At 37.0% G+C, this 17,851-nt stretch overlaps 4 protein-coding genes across 4 annotated transcripts; 2 read left to right on the top strand and 2 right to left on the bottom strand.

Moving 5' to 3' along the window:
- Positions 1-1,560: 1,560 nt before the first annotated feature.
- Positions 1,561-3,597, top strand: DSM5745_00885 (RNA 5'-triphosphatase domain-containing protein; the record flags this gene model as incomplete). Its single annotated transcript, XM_026742901.1, has 2 exons — positions 1,561-1,783; positions 1,832-3,597. The coding sequence occupies 2 exons, from the start codon at positions 1,561-1,563 to the stop codon at positions 3,595-3,597; spliced, it is 1,989 nt and encodes a 662-aa protein (XP_026608746.1).
- A 710-nt stretch (positions 3,598-4,307) lies between these two features.
- DSM5745_00884 (pex2/pex10/pex12 family protein) lies at positions 4,308-5,699 on the bottom strand (the record flags this gene model as incomplete). The annotated part of the gene is made up of 2 exons (XM_026742900.1): positions 4,308-5,339; positions 5,391-5,699. 2 exons carry the CDS (start codon positions 5,697-5,699, stop codon positions 4,308-4,310), a joined length of 1,341 nt encoding a protein of 446 aa, XP_026608745.1.
- A 677-nt stretch (positions 5,700-6,376) lies between these two features.
- DSM5745_00883 (acid phosphatase PHOa) lies at positions 6,377-7,409 on the top strand (the record flags this gene model as incomplete). The annotated part of the gene is made up of 4 exons (XM_026742899.1): positions 6,377-6,562; positions 6,621-6,682; positions 6,735-7,352; positions 7,388-7,409. The coding sequence occupies 4 exons, from the start codon at positions 6,377-6,379 to the stop codon at positions 7,407-7,409; spliced, it is 888 nt and encodes a 295-aa protein (XP_026608744.1).
- Positions 7,410-7,978: 569 nt separating this feature from the next.
- Positions 7,979-9,622, bottom strand: DSM5745_00882 (aldehyde dehydrogenase family protein; the record flags this gene model as incomplete). The annotated part of the gene is made up of 4 exons (XM_026742898.1): positions 7,979-8,866; positions 8,916-9,349; positions 9,410-9,479; positions 9,548-9,622. 4 exons carry the CDS (start codon positions 9,620-9,622, stop codon positions 7,979-7,981), a joined length of 1,467 nt encoding a protein of 488 aa, XP_026608743.1.
- Between the last annotated feature and the right edge of the window lie 8,229 nt (positions 9,623-17,851).

Here is a 17,851-nt window from a genome sequence, read left to right as displayed (position 1 = left end):
AGATCGTCATGGTGGTCCGGATTGTAAAACAGCAATGGTCAAAGTATTTTCATCGACACATTGGCGGATATGAATCGCTGTAAGATAGATAGAGGTTATTCATGGTTCCTCAAGACGCACCATACCTTCAAGTAGGTTTACTACAATTATTATTGTAGCAAGGTTATGGGTTGTTGAACAATGATTGTAGATAAACAGCGATGACATCATTAATTACCGCTCCATGTTCCGGGCTCGTTTTGAATTTACGATGGAATGCGCCATAGGGGGTATTTCGCCCCTTTTCCCTTCAAGCTAAGGATAACTTCTAGAAGATCATATGACAAGCTCGAAGCCGAGTATCTCCCAGCTCACCGACTGCCAGTCGATCATCTAGGTCTGAAACTGTTGATCGTCAAGCAGAAACAATTTGGTCATGCACCATACGGGCGGGCTGAGTCATCGGCGGTGGCCCACATCGCTTTGTTTTTTACTCTTTGTTGCTGTTTCCCGGACCAGGGTCGGCGCTTTACTCACGATGTTGCTTCGATGGCTGTGACTGGCTTAGCTTTTCACTCTCTCTACTCCCTCTGTGGCACTGTCAGCAAGGGGTCTCATGAGCTTGATTGCCCAGCTCTGGTTGGGTAGTTGACTGTCGCACGTCGCACAGCACGGTTCTTTGTCGCGCTTGATTCTGGGGATCTACTCCGTACTGCGGAAGACAGTCGCTCATTAGCAGCCTTCAACCTGTCGCATTGCTTTTTCTAATACAACCAGTATGCGCCTATGAGCGGACAACGTCCAAATACTTTGGCAGTATTGCTAACAAGCTATCGGCGATTACAGAATCTTTATATCGGATGTCCAGACCAGGTCCCAAATTGAGTCACACCCGCTGTTCCACCGTCGGAAACCTCCTGCGAGCTCAGTTCAGCCCAGCGATACATCATACCTCTTCATAGAGCGCCTTTAAGTTTTGGCCAGTGTCCAAGACTCCGAGTGGAACTTCATAAGCCCTCCGCAAGCGTTCCGACCCAACTGGACGGTCAACGTGCTGCATCCGAGCCACTCATTGGCCCAGGTCCCTATCAACGTACGGAGCAGCCAGAGCTAGGATCTATCATTCCCCCTAGCGTCTCGTTCTCCTTGAAGGACCCGCCTTGTCGCCTCACTATCTCCTAACCGGACCTTTCCTCCAAAGAGCTCTCGCCGTTCGGTCTCGTGGAGAGTTCGATTCGCATTCCAGAACGGATCCTCGTCGCCCCCTGTGTGGTTGCATGACCGGCCCCTTGAGAAGTGGGGGGAACAGTTGTCCTTTGGGCTAGATCGCAACTTTATATAAACGTCCGGACCGAAGCAAATGCCAATATGAACTCCCGCAATGCTAGCTTACCTGTTCCACCCGGTCCCCGTTTAGGGTTACTTGACACTAGTATCCTGCGACTGCTTCGTTGTCATATCTCTTGCACTCTCTTGGAGATAACCCCTTTCGTTGCATCTACCTTCTCCTTTCATGCATTTGATTCGGACCCGACAGTGAACCAGGGCGAGATAGTTTTCTTGGCCGCCTGCGCTGTCATGATGGTGGGCTGCGGATTGCTGGCTTCGCTCCTGCAGCGCGGAAGTTCTTCTAGGTCGATGAAGAAACGACGTATTCGCCATTCTCAGAGGGATGCTCACAAGGGATCCGCTGGCACGGTGACCTCGTCCGACGAAGACGGTTACGAGAGTTCGGGGTCATGGCAACATGCCGAAAGTCGCCCAAGCCAGGATGCACCCCAGAAGGGTAGCGAGTCGCAGAATGGTAATCATACCTCGAGCAACTCATCAGGCGATGCTGATCAATGCTCAGCGGTCAATACCGACCCTGGTCTATTGAAGAAGCATTCAACATATCTCTCCTATACCACCTCCGTCGCCGAGTACCCATCAATACGGACGTTTTACCGCCCACATCCTCAGATGGATAAATTCCCAACTAAGCCGTCGCCGATCCCACTGTTGGTATTTGTACACGGCTTAGGAGGCTCACTGGCGCAGTTCAACCATCTCCTTACCAGCCTCTCAAACGTCGGTCCTTGCTTCGGAATTGACTTGCCCGGTTGCGGGCTGTCATCTTTTGCGCCTACCTCGTGGGATGCGTACACGGTCGAAGCTCTAGCGGAGTTGCTTGCCACAGCCATTGATAAACAACGTGATAAGGAAGCGGGCCAGAAAGTGGTCTTGATTGCGCACAGTCTAGGCTGTTCGCTGTCAGCATTGCTAACATCTTCAACTTCACCTCTCAGGCATGACTTGAAGGATGATATCATTGGCCTCGTGGCCATCTGTCCTCGCGCGTCACCACCTTCACCCAAAGAAGTTTCGTCCTATCGCCGTTTGCTGTATATACCTGGGCCTGTCTTTGACCTCTGGCGACAATGGGATAGGCGCGGAGGCCTTTACAGCAGTAGCGTTACCCGGCTTGTCGGCGCGGATGCCGATGACGAGACTCGCGGCCTTCAAATTCGGTACAACAAACAAAGCAAGACGCCGGTCTGGAGGCGTATGGCTTGGGGAACTCTTCCTTCATATTCTAACGGTAAACCGGTCGGTGGTCTTCCTGGAGAGGAAGTTTGGGCTGGTGTCCAGACACCTGTTTTGCTTGTTGGCGGAGAATCGGATGCAGTGACCAAGCCTGCTGAACTCCGAAAGCTTCTGAGAGCTTTTGGCGATACAGAGAAGACCGTCAATGAAGGTGCTGACGGCAGCGCCACTGTTCCCGACTCTAGACTTCCTGCGCAGACCTCGGAATCTCCTGACTCCCTGGCCCACGAGGAAAAGTTCGGTATTAAGCCAGAGCAAGACGAGAAGTCCATGGTCGGATCCAATGGATCTGTCCAAACCAAACGTTCCGTAAAGACTGTCGTCCTTCCGGCACCTGCGTCCCATGCCTTGTTATATGACCGTGCAACATACCGCACGCTTGCGGGAATCATCCAGGATTTTGTCGCCCAACATGCCGACCACAGGCTGAACCTCGGGTGGCAACTCCAGCACCTGAACACGTCCGGAAAATGGGATGTCAAGAACTTGGCGAAATGGAAGAAGGTCCCGCCGGTCTCTGAGCGGATTGCCAACACATTCGTGGCGCTCAAGATGCTGCGCGAAGTCGATGAGGAACACAATCCGGTTCTTTTCTCTCAGGCGCAGCGCGACAACATATATTGTGTTATCGACATCAGCCACGAGAGCCCCGTATACAATCCAGCTTCCCTGGAGGCCGGCGGTATCCATTACCAAAAATATCCGACCGTCTCCAAAATACCCCCAACGCCAGATGAGGTCCGCGATTTCATTGCTTTAGTCGATCGCCTGCAGAACGAAATCACGGAGAAGATAGAGAAATCCGATGACCCATCCCGATTACGGCCCGTGGTTGGTGTCCACTGTCACTACGGCTTCAACCGAACCGGCTTCTTGATCGTTAGCTATCTAATCGAACGATGCGGATTTGGAGTCCAAGAAGCCATCGACGAATTCGAGAAACGCCGTCCGCCGGGAATCCGGCACGGCCATTTTATTGATACATTGTTTGTGCGATATTGCGTTGGCCTGAAGAGGGCGCCGACGCTTTGATGCCATGCTTTCGGGACCTTTCCCAATTACTTTTGTCTTATTATTTTCTGGGTTTTGGCGTTCGATACCATTGCGTATTATACTGTTTTTCACGAGTCATGATGATACCTTCCTTGCCTTGCCTTGCTTATGTTACCTATAGACTGTTGTACAGTAGTTTGACTGGAGTGGTGTTTTGCATTTTGTGTTTTATTAGACAGCGTGTTTTCTTACAACTGACAATTATCCTTTACTTTACACTAATAGAACCAGTTCGGTTGAAGCTGTAGGACCCTACTGGTAGTATACATAAACAGACCATGTGCAGTTGAACCCCTACCTAGGGCTGGCCTTCTTTACCTCTGACCCTGGCCATACAATTTCCACCTGGGCCAGCAAGCTATCAATCGCCGCCCCAACCCTATGAGGCTTTAGGGGTACTTCTGCTAGTGGATACTACCTGTAAGTAGTAAAAGACGTGTTGCGGTGGTGTTTCTATTCCAAGTATGACAAGCGGGCGTAGATACATATAATTAATCGTATCGTAGCGTGGTCGCCAGCTCCATTTCAGTCCGTGGTCGATTTTATGGTAGTCTCATGCGAACCGGTGTTTGCTTTATCTTTATCATTATCATTTCTGAATACAGAAAGGCTAGGATAGGTATAGTTTCAAAACGACGCTGGATATATAAAGTAGGTATAAATTCCTGAAACGCTCTGGGTATATGTAATCATGCTGTCTCGGCACCAGCGGGGTTCTCACCCACAGGCACCTGTTCTTGCTCGGAGGGAGCGTTATCATCTACAGCAAACCCAACAATCTTCCCCGAGGATGACCTCCGTTTTGTCTCTTCCTCAAGGACATCGCCATTCCATGGCTTGCACTTTTTGACAAGCTCTCCGCACCTGAGACAAACCCAACCCTCACCCTCCTCGCCTTCAAGTTTCTGGACAATACAAACAAAGCAGTAGATACAACCGCAGGGTATCGTTTCGTAGGGGTTCGTGATGTCAGTCTGTGCGGAGCCGATGATCCCCCCTGCTCCCGCTGAGGCAGACGCCATGATTTCGCTTTCTGTCGTCGCGTCATTATTGGCTTTGTAGCAGATTGCGCAGGTACGTTCGGGGAGGAATGCGAGTTCGCCTTGTTTTTCGGAGTCTTCGTCTTCGTCAACGCTTGTTGATCGGATTGCGGAGATCGTTTTGCGCCATGCGCGGGAGATCCAGCGGCGCCAGCGGCTGATGCCGACGAGAGGGAGAAGAAATAGGAGGAACTCAGTGAAGGCGTGCCACACTAGTTGGCGGTTTAGGTATTCGAAGGAGACCTCGCGGCTGGCTTGGGCGGAGGGGGGTGTAAGGCGCATGCGGAGGAGACGGTCAATTAGTGTTCGATAGCGACCGTTTACGAGGAAGACAAGAAAAGAGATAAAGGCTGCGATGGAGTGTGATGTGGAGAAGATGTTAGTTAACCGGGATAGTGACCGGACTTCCTGTGATGGTTCCTCGTAGCCGCCTTCTTGGGCGATGAGCCAATTCTCCCATTTGTCCCATGCGTAGCGACCGCCGACAGTTAAGAGGCCGTATAGAGATTTTTGGAGCTTTGTAGGCGTTGAGTGCACGGGGCCTTTGCTGCGGCTGTCGATGTATTTGAGGCTTTGGAGAGCGGCGCCGTATGAAGCGTCGTGGTCCCATATTGAGAGCTTGAAGAGAATCGCGCGGAGAACGAGTTGAATTTCGTTGGACCAATCATCGCGCAGATGCGGCTAGAGAATCAAGTAAGCATTTATCAGGCGAAACAGTCGCGTGAAGCCTACTCCGAAGTATTTGAGCGCATCCCCAACCTGTCCCTTCAGCAGGCCGAGCAACTCCTCATCCAACAATTCCGCGTCAACCTGGCCAACACGGAAGGCAGGCCTCGTGCCTTCGCGACCTCTGATCGCGTTCCATATTGAGAAGCCTGATTGTGGTAGGGTATTCAAGGGATAGGGAAGTCGTTGCAATGCGGGATGATTCGCGACGGAGGTTCGTTGTTGTTCGGCGAGTCGGTTCTGGGCTTCGGTCTCGCGTCGTCGACGGCGTTCAAGGACGCGCTGCTGAGCAGCGGCAAAGTTCGTCGAGCTCATCGTCTTATCATTGTGCGGTCAAATTGAAAGCCCAGCCTGCTGGTAGGGAGCACCTAGGGGGGAAGTTACCTGTCGGGACCAGGTCCATGCTTTCCCCAGATCGCCCGCAGCCGAGGTTGGTGCCGGACTATCCACGCACGTGATCTGAACTGTCTCGATGCTCACTAATCCTTGCTTACTAAGCCACTCAACGCTGGACCCCATATCGTCCACCATTAGTTCCCTTAAGCTTGTAGCACTGGTGCAGTATTATTATAGTAAACGATGCCGAGCTCAGTGTGTGTGCGGAGTATGCGAACAATCCGATCCAGCAAAGGCCTGCCTGCGTTGAGCATGGTTGACTTGAGCCACGTGCATGAATGAGTGCTTGTTAAGCTTTCCCAAGAAGTGTAGGGTGGCCCGCAAGGTGCTCCAAAGGCCACTCTCCGATACCTGCTGATCTTCGCCCTATCACACTAGCATAGATCTAATGAGGGGTTGCAGGTGAGGGGAGAGTATGACCTGGATGACAGGTGTTGCATACTTAACACGAGGGTGCGGCAGTAGTGGGTGTAACCCTGACATCTGCTGGTGACCAACAATTTCCCTTTGCTGCGCTCTATAAGCAACCAACCTCAGACTGTCTCTCCAGAATCCGCGAACATCCAGACCCCTCAATGCTCTGGGAATTATTCACAATGAAGTCCTCACTTGCGACTGTCCTAGGGACTATCGCTTCGACCCTCGCTCGGACTGTGACGACAACTGAACCCTCCTTATCAGACATAGCCGCCAGTGCAGCCACTGTCATGCCGTATTCCCCAGTTTCTAATGTCGAGGGTCTCGCCTTCGACCGGATTTTCCAGGTCTGGTTCGAAAACATTGTAGGTCCGCTGTGCTCACTATAGTTGACCCTCGAGGAATAATGTTTCGCCTCGATAGGATTACGAGAATGCCGCGGCGGACAAGAATCTGCAGTGGCTGGCAACACAAGGGATAGCTCTGTGAGTAATCTGTCCAATGTGTATTGCGACTGCTATAGTTCTGACTGGACAGCACGAACTTCTACGCTCTTACACATCCTTCAGAACCAAACTACTGCGCAGCAGCAGGAGGCGACACATTTGGCATGGACAATGATGATTTCCAACGGATTCCAGCTAACGTCTCGACCATTGTCGATATTCTTGACACCAAGTACATCGCATGGGGCGAGTACCAGGAACACATGCCCTACCCGGGATTCCAAGGATTCAACTACTCAAATCAAGAGACCTTCCACGATGATTACGTGCGCAAGCACAATCCACTCATTCTATACGACTCGGTCACCGAGAACACCATGCGCGGGCGCCAGATCAAAAACTTTACACACTTCGATGCTGATCTCGCTAACGAAAAACTTCCCCAGTGGGCTTTTTTCACTCCAAATATGACCAACGACGCCCACGACACTAACATCACCTTTGCCGCAAACTGGCTACGCGGCTGGATCTCGCCTCTGCTTGAAAATGAATACTTTATGAACAATACCCTTATCCTCATCACCTTCGATGAGGATAAGACATACAGCAAGACCAACCGCATTTTTAGCATTCTTCTGGGAGGTGCCGTCCCAGAGAACCTGCACGGCACTGAAGATAATACCTTCTACACCCATTACTCGGTCATTGCGTCTGTTTCGGCCAATTGGGGCCTTCCATCTCTAGGACGCTGGGACTGTGGAGCTAATATCCTCGAGATCGTAGCCAACAAAACCGGCTATGTCAATTATGACGTTGACACCACGAACCTGAGACTCAACCAAACATATCCAGGGCCTCTGTCAAATGGAGATTTGTCCGAGCACTCGCCGGTATGGCCGAACCCGCTGATAGACGGTGACTGCTCGGCTGGTCATGGAATTCTTGAAATCGTCAAGCAGACCTACGCTGGGACCGAGCCGACCTATAACTACACAAACCCTTTCCCTTATGACTCTAAGAGTGGGTACAATGTGAATGTTGAGGCAACTAGGAAAAGCTCATAGTTTGCAGCGACAGCGGCCCCTTCGTCGACTTTGTTGCCGACTTCTTCGTCCAGGGCTCCGACATATCGACAAACTCCACCACTATATGTATATGCTATCCTTGTCTCAACCTTGCAAGGGATTATCTGATAACCAATATGCAATGGCATTCTATGCAAAAATAAACATTCCGCTAAAGTCTGGTTATGGTCGAATTAAAGCCGTGTTGTAGCCAATACGGTCCCGTCATATCCTCCTCCATCCCACGTTTCTGTCTCCTGAGCTTGGTTTTTCAAGAGCTCATCTTGATCAAGATCGTCTTGGTTTCCAGGAAGTTGTCAAGACTGTGCATGAAGCCCTCGCGGCCAATACCGCTCATCTTGTACCCACCAAACGGCATGTCCTTGGCGACATTAGGGCTCGTAGTGTTAACGCCAACAGTACCAGCCTCCAACAGCTTGGAAGCACGCACAGCGCGGTCTAAATCCTTCGTGAAGACAGAAGCATAGAGACCAAACTCCGTGGCGTTAGCCTTCTCAATAGCCTCCTCCTCCGTCTTGAAGGTATTGATCACAACGACGGGACCAAAGACCTCCTCTTTCACGATCCTCGAATCCTCAGGGACGTTCTCGAAGACAGTCGGCTTGATGAAGTACCCATCCTTCGCGTCACCGCCCAGAGTGAGCTTGCCGTCCTGCTCACCAATACCGATATATGACTTAACACGCTCATACTGCAGCTCGTCAACCTGGGGTCCGTGCGTCGTAGCCTCATCAAGCGGGTTTCCAAGGCTCGCACCACCGAACTTTTCCTTGAAGAGTGCCAAGAACTTCTCAGCCACAGACTCCTGGACGTAGATGCGCGAGTTCGCCATGCAGGTCTGGCCGCTCAAGCACTGGATGCTGAACTGGGTTGCCGCCGCGGCGTTTTCCAGATCCGCGTCTTCGAAGATCAAGGCGGGTGATTTGCCGCCGAGCTCCATGTGCACGATCTTCATGTTCGACGCGGCGGCTGCGGCTTGGATGCGCTGGCCGGTGAACGAGGAGCCGGTGAAGGTGAGGCAGCGCACGTCCATGTGCGAGGCTAGCGTGCTACCGGCGGGTGTACCGAAGCCAGAGAGGATGTTGATTACGCCGGGAGGGAAGCCGACTTCGGCGATTAATTTGGCTGCGAGGGCGGACTGCGCGCGTTAGCTAAAGCGAACCGCATAGGGGCGATGGAAGCCTAACAGTCAAAGGCGCCTTCTCACTGCTCTTCAAGACGACCGTGTTTCCAGCTGCCAGAGCAGGGGCAATCTTGAAGGCGAAAAATGCCATGGGCACGTTCCACGGAATAATGCAAGCAACGACGCCATACGGCTGCTTAACAGTCATGTTTAAGTGGCCGGGGGTGTTCAAACTGGAGGTTCCCTGGACCGTCCATCCCGCCTCAGCGAAGTATGAGAAGGTGTCGGCGCCAACGGTAGCATCAAAGTACCGCGAGACAGGCTTTCCAGTAGACAAGGCCTCCAGCCGCGCAAATTCATCGTTATTTTCGCGGATCAGAGCAGCCAGTTTGTGAAGGTAAGCGCCCCTTTGGGCGGGCGAGAGGTCTCTCCAAGCCGGGAACGCTGCCTTGGCCGCAGCGACGGCATTGTTGGTGTCTTCTTCAGTGGCTTGGGAAACTGTTGCAGTGGGTCAGTTTAGTGTTTTCTCGTCGACATGTATCATCCCTGCTTACGAACCTTCTGCTACGGACTGCTGTGTGAATGGGTTGATCAAGCTGAATGTTTTCCCGTCTGACGAGGGCCGGAACTATGCTCATTAAAGCTATGCGTCAACGGACTGACATCGCAACAAAAGGAGGCAATCGCTGGCCGTACCTCGCCATTGATAAAAAGCCGAGTCTCAACAGACTCCGGGGAACCGTTGGTAATCTGGATATCGATATGTGTCATCTTTGTATACTGTATGCTTTCCAGTTTTTATATCCTGGTCAGGTTGGCTGGAAAGTTGGCCAGAGCCCGCGACTATCATTTATAATCTCCATCTTCCCAGGTCCCGTCTCAGCTATCGGTCTCATATATTGGCCGGGCCGCCGGGGTCCGCAAGCTACTCCGCATCATATGAAGAAAAGAAGCTGTATGGTGCGTTATGTTGCTTAGTCCAAGGCGGTTTTTAGGTGGAACCGCTTCAAAGCCTGTTACTCGACGCTGCTCTGGCCGATGGGGTGCATCTACTACTCCCTCCCCGTGAATACAGGTCGGCCCACCCCGTCTGCAGCTGACCGCAGCTTAATTAAGCTAAGGTAAGTAAGCCAAGCTTGCTTAATTAAAACCCTTAGCCTACCTTATATTTTTAATAAATTTTATTTTATACCTTATTAATATTTTAAAAAAAGTAATTTTATAATACTTTAAATTACTTTATTATAGCTTTAACTAATAATCCCCCTAATAATCTTATAATTAATATACTTATTAATTTATTAGTATTAACGCCTTTACTTTAGCTAGCTGTTAAAAAAGTTTTTATAAATTAATTAGGCTTTTTTAATAAATAAAAATAAAATATTTTTTAAAAGTATAATTAAGCCCAGGAAGCTAATCCTAATAATAAAATATAAAAATTTTTAACTATTTTTAAAGTATTTTTTAATTACTTTTTTAAAAGCTACTAGTATTAATACTAGTAACTACTAGTTAAATATACCCTATTTTAGCCTATTATTTTTAATTTATTAATTACTTATTAAAGTATCCTGTTACTAATTTTAATAGCTATATATATATTATTTATATAAATAAAATAACAGGCATATAGTCCTAAAAAAAATATATATAATATATATAAGTTTATATTTTTTAAAAATTAATTACTAATTATTTTAGTTTATATATTATAAGGTAAAAATTAAAGGTACAAGATAGATTTTTAACTAGTTTTTTAGGTAAATATATAGTAAATTTTACTTTAATTACTTTAGGGTTAAGGTTTATAAGTATTTAAATTTAAAATTATAAAATATTACCTATTAAAAAGTTAAAAAAAAATTTTTAAATAAAATATATAATAAGTATAGGGAGATTATAGCAAGTAAAGCTTTTTTAAAAATTAAAACTATATATAAGTAAGTTAAAACTAGTTTTATTATTTTAAAACTACTTTACTAACCAAGCTTATTTAGCCTTTTTTAAGTAACTTAAAAATACTTTAAAAGTAAAAAGGCATGCTTACGGGTAATTTTTATTTATAAGCTTATTTTATAAAAGCATGCTATACTAGTAAGTAGCCCTAATTTTAAAGTATAAATTAATTTTTAATTATTTTAAAATATTTTTAATATATATTATTACTATATAATATGCCTATATAATAATTAATATAATTTTAATAAGTATTTTATATTTAGCTTATTTAACTAAGCTTAAAGTATTAATATTAAGTTACTTTAAGCTTACTTTAAAGCTTTAGCCCTAGTTAATTTTAAAAAATATAATATAGTTAAGCTTGTTACTAGTTAAAAAAAAATATAGTATATAGGATTAAAACTAGTTTTTTAAAAATAAAACTAGTTTTATAAATATTTTTTTTTAAAACCTTAAAATTACTTACTAATTACTTTATTTAGGCTAAAGCCACCTATAAAAAAAAAAAAAAACTTAAAAAAATTAAGTATAAGGTTATATTTAATATTTTTATTTTTTTAAACTAGTTAAAATATTTTTTTACCATGGTAGTTTTTTAAGATATATATACTTATTTTTTTTTTTACTAAATTAATCTTTAAAGGCTATTTTTAATAAGGTTATTAAGCTTATTTATAAAATATAAAATCCTAACCTTATAATAGGTATATAAACTACTTTATAAGTAGTTTTATTTAGTACTAAATTATTTTTAAGTTAATTTTTAAAAAGTCCAGCCCTTTAAAACTTTTATTAATAATATAATAACTAAATATTATTTTAAATTTATAATAGCTTTATAAACCAAGATTATTTTTTTACTATTATTATAAAAAAAAGGGCTTTACTTTACCCTAAAGGCTAAAAAATAACTAGTATATAATTTTAGCTTTTAGTTAAGCTAAACTTTAAGGTATTTAACTTATTTTATGCCCTAGAAACTAGTTACTAACTACTTAAAAAGTATTATTACTAAAGGCTTATTACCTATAAAAATATTATTATAATTATTTATATATTTAATAAATAAATTAAGCTTTTAGCCTTATTAAATTTTTTTAAAGTTAATATATTTTATAAGCGTGTTAAAAGTACTTTTAATAAGATTATTTTTACTATATTCCTGCTAAAGCATAATAAAAGTAAGTTAAAAAATATTTTTTAAGTACTTTACTTACCTATATCCTGCCTTTTTTTTAAAACTAGTTACTAATTACTTTTAGTTTTTATATTACTACATGTTTTTATTAATATTAAAACTATAAATAAATATTTTTTACTTTTTAAAAAAAATTTTTAGTTTTATTACTTTTATGCAGGGGTTTTTAACTAGTTTTTTTACCTTTATAATATTAATATTAAGGGTATTATAATAAATATATATATAAAGTAAATAGCTAGTAAGCTTTATATAAAATTACTTTTACCTTAGGCTAAACTAGTTTTAGAATTAGGTTAATACCTTTAAAAAAAAGATTTTTATAATTATGTTTAAACATGGTAGTTAAAAAATATTCTTATTATATATTATATTTACTTTTTTTAAATTATTTAAAAGCTTTACTCTTAGGAGGAGTATTATATATTTATTAGCTATTATATAAAAAGCTTGCTTACTACTAAGACTTTAAAAAATTATTTTAATTTTTATAAACTATTTTAAAATATATTTTTTTATTTTTTAAAGTACTTTAGAACTAGTTTTAATTTTAATTAGTATATAAAAATATCTTTATTTATAATTAGGCTAAATATAAAGCTTATTTAGTTATTATTACTAGTTTTAACTAAGCCTGTTTTTAAATTTTGCCTAATTATTATAAGTAAATCTAGGAAAATACTAATATTATTAAGTAAAGTTATTATAAGTCCTATTTTTTAAGTATTTAAAAGTTACTGCTTGGTGTAGTTATAAGGTTAAAACTATTTTATTTATTATAAAAATTATTTTTAATTACTAATTTTAAGGTAGCTCCCGGCAGCTTAATTAGTGTGATATAAATTAATATTATATAAAAGTTTTTTATAAAACTTAGTATAAATACTATATAAATAATATGTATAAATAATACCTTAAGTATATATAAAAAAATTATATATATATTAAAACTACTTTAAAACTACTTTAAAATTATTTTTAACTTTTTTAATATATTAAAAATACAAGGCTTTTAATATAGCAAAGTAAGAAAAACTATAAAAGGTAAAAAATAGTCTTAATAAAATTTTATTTAAATTAAGTTTTTTTAAATTTATATATGCCAGGGGCTTTTAGTTTTAATTATATTATATAAAAAAATAAAATATTTTATTTTATATAAAAACTAGTTTTATATTAATAATACTTTAGTATAACTCTAGCCACACCCTATAAATAGCGTGCTTTATATATTTTAATATACCTTAAAAACTACTTTACTTATAGGAAGAACTACTTTAGTACTAATAATTTTTTAGGGCTAATTTTACTATACCTGCTTATTAATATATTATATAAGTTAATAAAGCCTGCTTTACCCTAGGGCTAGATTTTTTTAGTATTAATATTATTTTAGTATTTTTATTACTATACTTATTTAAAAATATGTATTAATATTATAAGTTTACTAGAAAACTAGTTTTTAAGTACTTACTAATTATTTTAAATTTTTTAATATTTTTTAAGACTTTTTTACTGCTACCCATGTAAAGGGCCAAAAATTAAAAGTTAAGAGTAAAATTAAAATTAATTTTAAAAAGCTAGCCTAGTTAAAATAATATTTTTATAATAAAATAGCTAGGGGGCCTGCTATATTTATTAAAGTTATTAAATATATTAAAAAAAAGGTTAATAATTTTAGTAATTAAAACTAGTTTTAAATTAGTTTAAATATTTTTAAAAGTACTTTAGTTACTTATTTAAAAATAAAATTTTATTATTTACTTGGCTTTAATAGCATGTTAATATAGTTTTATATTATAATAATTAAGTTTTAATGTACTAGCTAGTTAAAGTATAAATATTATAAAAATATATATATTTACTAACCAAAACCTTTAATATAATATATATATAAAAAATAAACTACTTTAGGCTGCTAATAAATTACTTTTATTAGGTAAAATATATAAAATAAGTAAAAAATAAATAAGCTTAAAATATATTTTTTAGCCTAGCAAGTATAATATAGTAATAAAAATTTAAAAATAAGTTTTTAATTAAAAATAAGTAAATAAATTTTTTAAAAATTTTTAGCCACTTAGTAATATTAAAAGTACTTTTAAAGTAATTAAGCCTAATAGTTTAGGGGTATCTTGTATAATAAATTATATACTTAATTTAAATTTTATTTTTATTAATTTTTTTTATAACCCTAAACTAAACTAGTTTAGCCCTAATTAAAAGTACTTTAAATTTAAAAAAATAATAGTTACCTTTTTACTTTTTTTAAAAATAACTAGTTTTTAATAGGCCTATACCTAAAAATAAAACTAGTTTAAAAGCTATTAAAGCTAGTTTAAATTTAATTATAAAAAAGTAAAGTTTATTATAGTTTAGGGTATTTAATTATAGCTTATTATATATAAAAAAAAATAAAAACTAAAAAACTACTTTTAAAGTAGTTAACGCTATATATACCTTACTAAAAAAAAGGTAAAAAATATAAAATATGCTTGTAAGCGCCCTGCTAAATTAAAAAAAAAAATAAAGGGGGGTATAAAAAAAATTACTTAAAAAATAATTTTTATAATAATAATATTAATAGCTTTTTTTTTTTTACTTTTTTTTTTTATTTTTATTATTTTAGCTAGTAGTATTAGGCTTTTTAAAAAGCTTAAAATAATTATAATTCTTAATTTACTCCCACAAGCAGCATTTTAAAACTAGTTAAAAAGTACTTTTTAAAGTTAATAAAGTAAAAAAACTTACTAGCTAGTACCTTTTTTAACTTATAAGTATTATAAAAAATTTTATAACCTTTTTTTTTATTATTTTTTTTATAATAATAGGGTTATACTAAACTAGTTAAAAAGTACTTTTAATAAAAAAATATAACTTATTTATATTTTTATTTTACTTAAATAAAAGTTAAGGTAAAATAACTAGCTTTATAGCCTAGCGTGCCTTTTAATTATTAATAATAAATTAATAAAAATTTATAAAACTAGTTAAAAAGTACTTTTTATAAGTAATAACTAAACTTATTTTTAGCTTTTTTAATTTTACTAACCTTCGGGCGGCCCTTAATATTTTTTTTATTTTTAAAAACCTAGGTAAAAAAATAAATAATAAAATACTTACTAGTATAATAACTATAAAGGCTATTAGTAGTACTAAATTTTATTTAAACTAGTTAAAAAATACTTTTTACAGGTACTTAAAGAAACTTACCTTATTAAAATAGCCTTTAACCTAGTAGTAAAGCTTTTTTTAAAAAAAATAGGCTATTTTATTATTTTATAAATAATTAATTTTAAAGTACTTCCCAGGGATGCATGTAAGGTTAAAAAAAGTTAAAAAATAAAAGTTAAAAAGTAATTTAAAAGTACTTTTAGCTTTTACTTTTTAATAATAATAGCTTTACTTACCTTTAGCTTTAATTTTAAAAGGACTATTTTATTGTGAAAACCTTGAGTAGGCTAACCAGGTACAAAATGAAGTACTAAGAGGCTATTTAATAGGGGATTAATATTAAATCTTAAGGCCTAGGATACATAAAAACTAACTCTTAGCTAATTATTCTTTACTAGGGCGTTGGCCTTAAATATATTATTAAAATAATAATAATATTATTACTGCGTGTTAGGTTAACATTACCATAACTTTTATTTTATTAGTTTTTTTATTTTATTAAGGCTTGGCACCCGTGGGTGTAATAACTTAGCCCTTTTTTAATTAAAATTATCCTAATCTTTAAATAGCTTTAATTTTTATAATAAACATATCTTACTATTATTTTGCTTTAGTTTCGCGTTTAATTATCTAGTTTTTTTATTTAAAATAGTTTATTATTAAATGCAGGGTTGTCTTAAGGCTTAAAATAATATTTTTTTATTAATATTTTACTTTTAAATAGCTTTGCTTTTAATGGCTAAGGTAGCTATTTTAATAAATAATAAAAGTTTTAAGTTACTTTTTATTAATTTAAGCATTAATAAATTATAAATAGGTAGTATTTTATAAATAATAAAAAGGTTAATATAGTTATTATAGTACTATGTTATTAATGTTATATAAATAGCTAAATATAAAAAAATAAATTTTTATTTACTTTCTAGTTTTTTTTTTTTTTTTAATTTTTTTAATTCTCCTATCTTATTTCTTTGGGTTTTTTATTTTATTTCTTAAAGTTTAACATCTTATTTTTTTATTTTTTTACTAGCTATTTAATCTTATGGCGCCTATAATAAGGTTTAAAATCTATTCCCCTTTTTTACCAAAGACCACCACTACTGCTATTAAAAATAGTAACAGGAATAGCAAAAGTTTCTTAAATAATTTAAAAAAAAAAGGCAAGTAAAAAAAGGGCGCCGCGAATAATAAAAAAAAAAAAGCTTAAAAAGGGTAAAAAAGCTAGTAAAACCCACAGGGTTTTATTACATGTGCTTGTTTATTTAGTAGTATTATAATACCTAATATACTTTTAATTTATACTAAAAGCTAATAATTTAAATAATAATAATATACTATTTTAGTTTAGTTATAAATTTAATACTATTATATTAATTTTATGTAAGACTTATTTTTATTATAATAAGACTTATAAGCTAGTAAGTTTCTAATATTTTTTTTTTTATATTTTATAGCTAATTTATTATGTTTCTTAGGTTAAAGTAATAATAATAGGGGATACTTATAATCTACAGCTTCTTGTTAAATACTATTATTTTTTTTACTTATAAATTAATAATAAAGGGGTAAAGCTTCCCTTAAAAAATAAAAAGTATTAATAGGGCTAGGAATTTATTTTCCAAACTTATTTTATAATAATTTAATTACTAAAGGCCTTTAAAAATATAAAAAAAGCTTATTAAAAAGAATTCTCCCTTTTAAGCAAGGTAAAAAAAAATTAGTAAAAGTTAAACCTTTAATACCGCATGGAAGTACTATTATATTATACCTTACTTTTTATTATTTAGCTTATAAATTTTTTTGCTACTAATATAAAAAATAATACTAAAGTTTTATAGTTATACCTTTATCTTTTTCCTAGTAATTTAGGCCATATTTAATAGTTTATTATTAAATTTTAATTTTAAAAAAAAGTTAAGCTTGCCTGTTAGGCTTATTTTATTAATACTTTAAATTTTAATACCAGACTTGCTTATATTAAAATAAAGTTTCCTATTATTATTAAGGGTATTTAGCCGGGTTTATTATATATTTAATATTAGTAGTAGTATTTTTTTATTTTCTTGCTTTTTTAAAGTTAGTATTTTATTTTATTTCTAGTGCCTTCTTGGCGCCTTAGTTATTTATTTTTATTATTTTTTGGTTTAGTTATGCCAGGCAATGGCTTGGTAATATTAAGGCCTTGTTTTTTTAATAATACTTTATTTTTTTTTTTGCTTTGGCGCTTATTACTTTTTAAGTTTATAGTTTCTTATAGTTACTTGTAGTTTAAGGCTAAGATAATAATTTTTAGGTAGTATTTTATTAGGGTCTTTCTTATTTAAGTATGTTAGGTATATTTTAACTTAAAGTTAGGTCCTATTTTTACTTTTAATTAGGTAATAATGTGAGTCGCGTTTGTATACTGCGGTAAGCTTAGGAGAACATGAATTACTGCAATAGGAAAGGCGTCGTGTATTTATAGTAGGAACTAATTACTRATTTTTTAAGTTAAAGTTTAGAGTTAAACTTAGTATTTTATATATTATATAACTAGCCGCTGCCTTAGCGCGTGGCTAGTTTAACACTAATATTCCTCTGCCCGGCGGCCTTAGGCCGCTAGATTATATTATTATAATATTATATAGTTATAATACTATAATAATAATAATAATACTTTTTTTTTT

This window comes from Aspergillus mulundensis, assembly GCF_003369625.1.
Source record: "Aspergillus mulundensis strain DSM 5745 chromosome Unknown scaffold_0, whole genome shotgun sequence".
Lineage (NCBI taxonomy): Eukaryota > Fungi > Ascomycota > Eurotiomycetes > Eurotiales > Aspergillaceae > Aspergillus > Aspergillus mulundensis.
The sequence above is the reverse complement of the archived record's forward strand: the minus strand, read 5'-3'. Positions and strand labels throughout refer to the sequence as shown.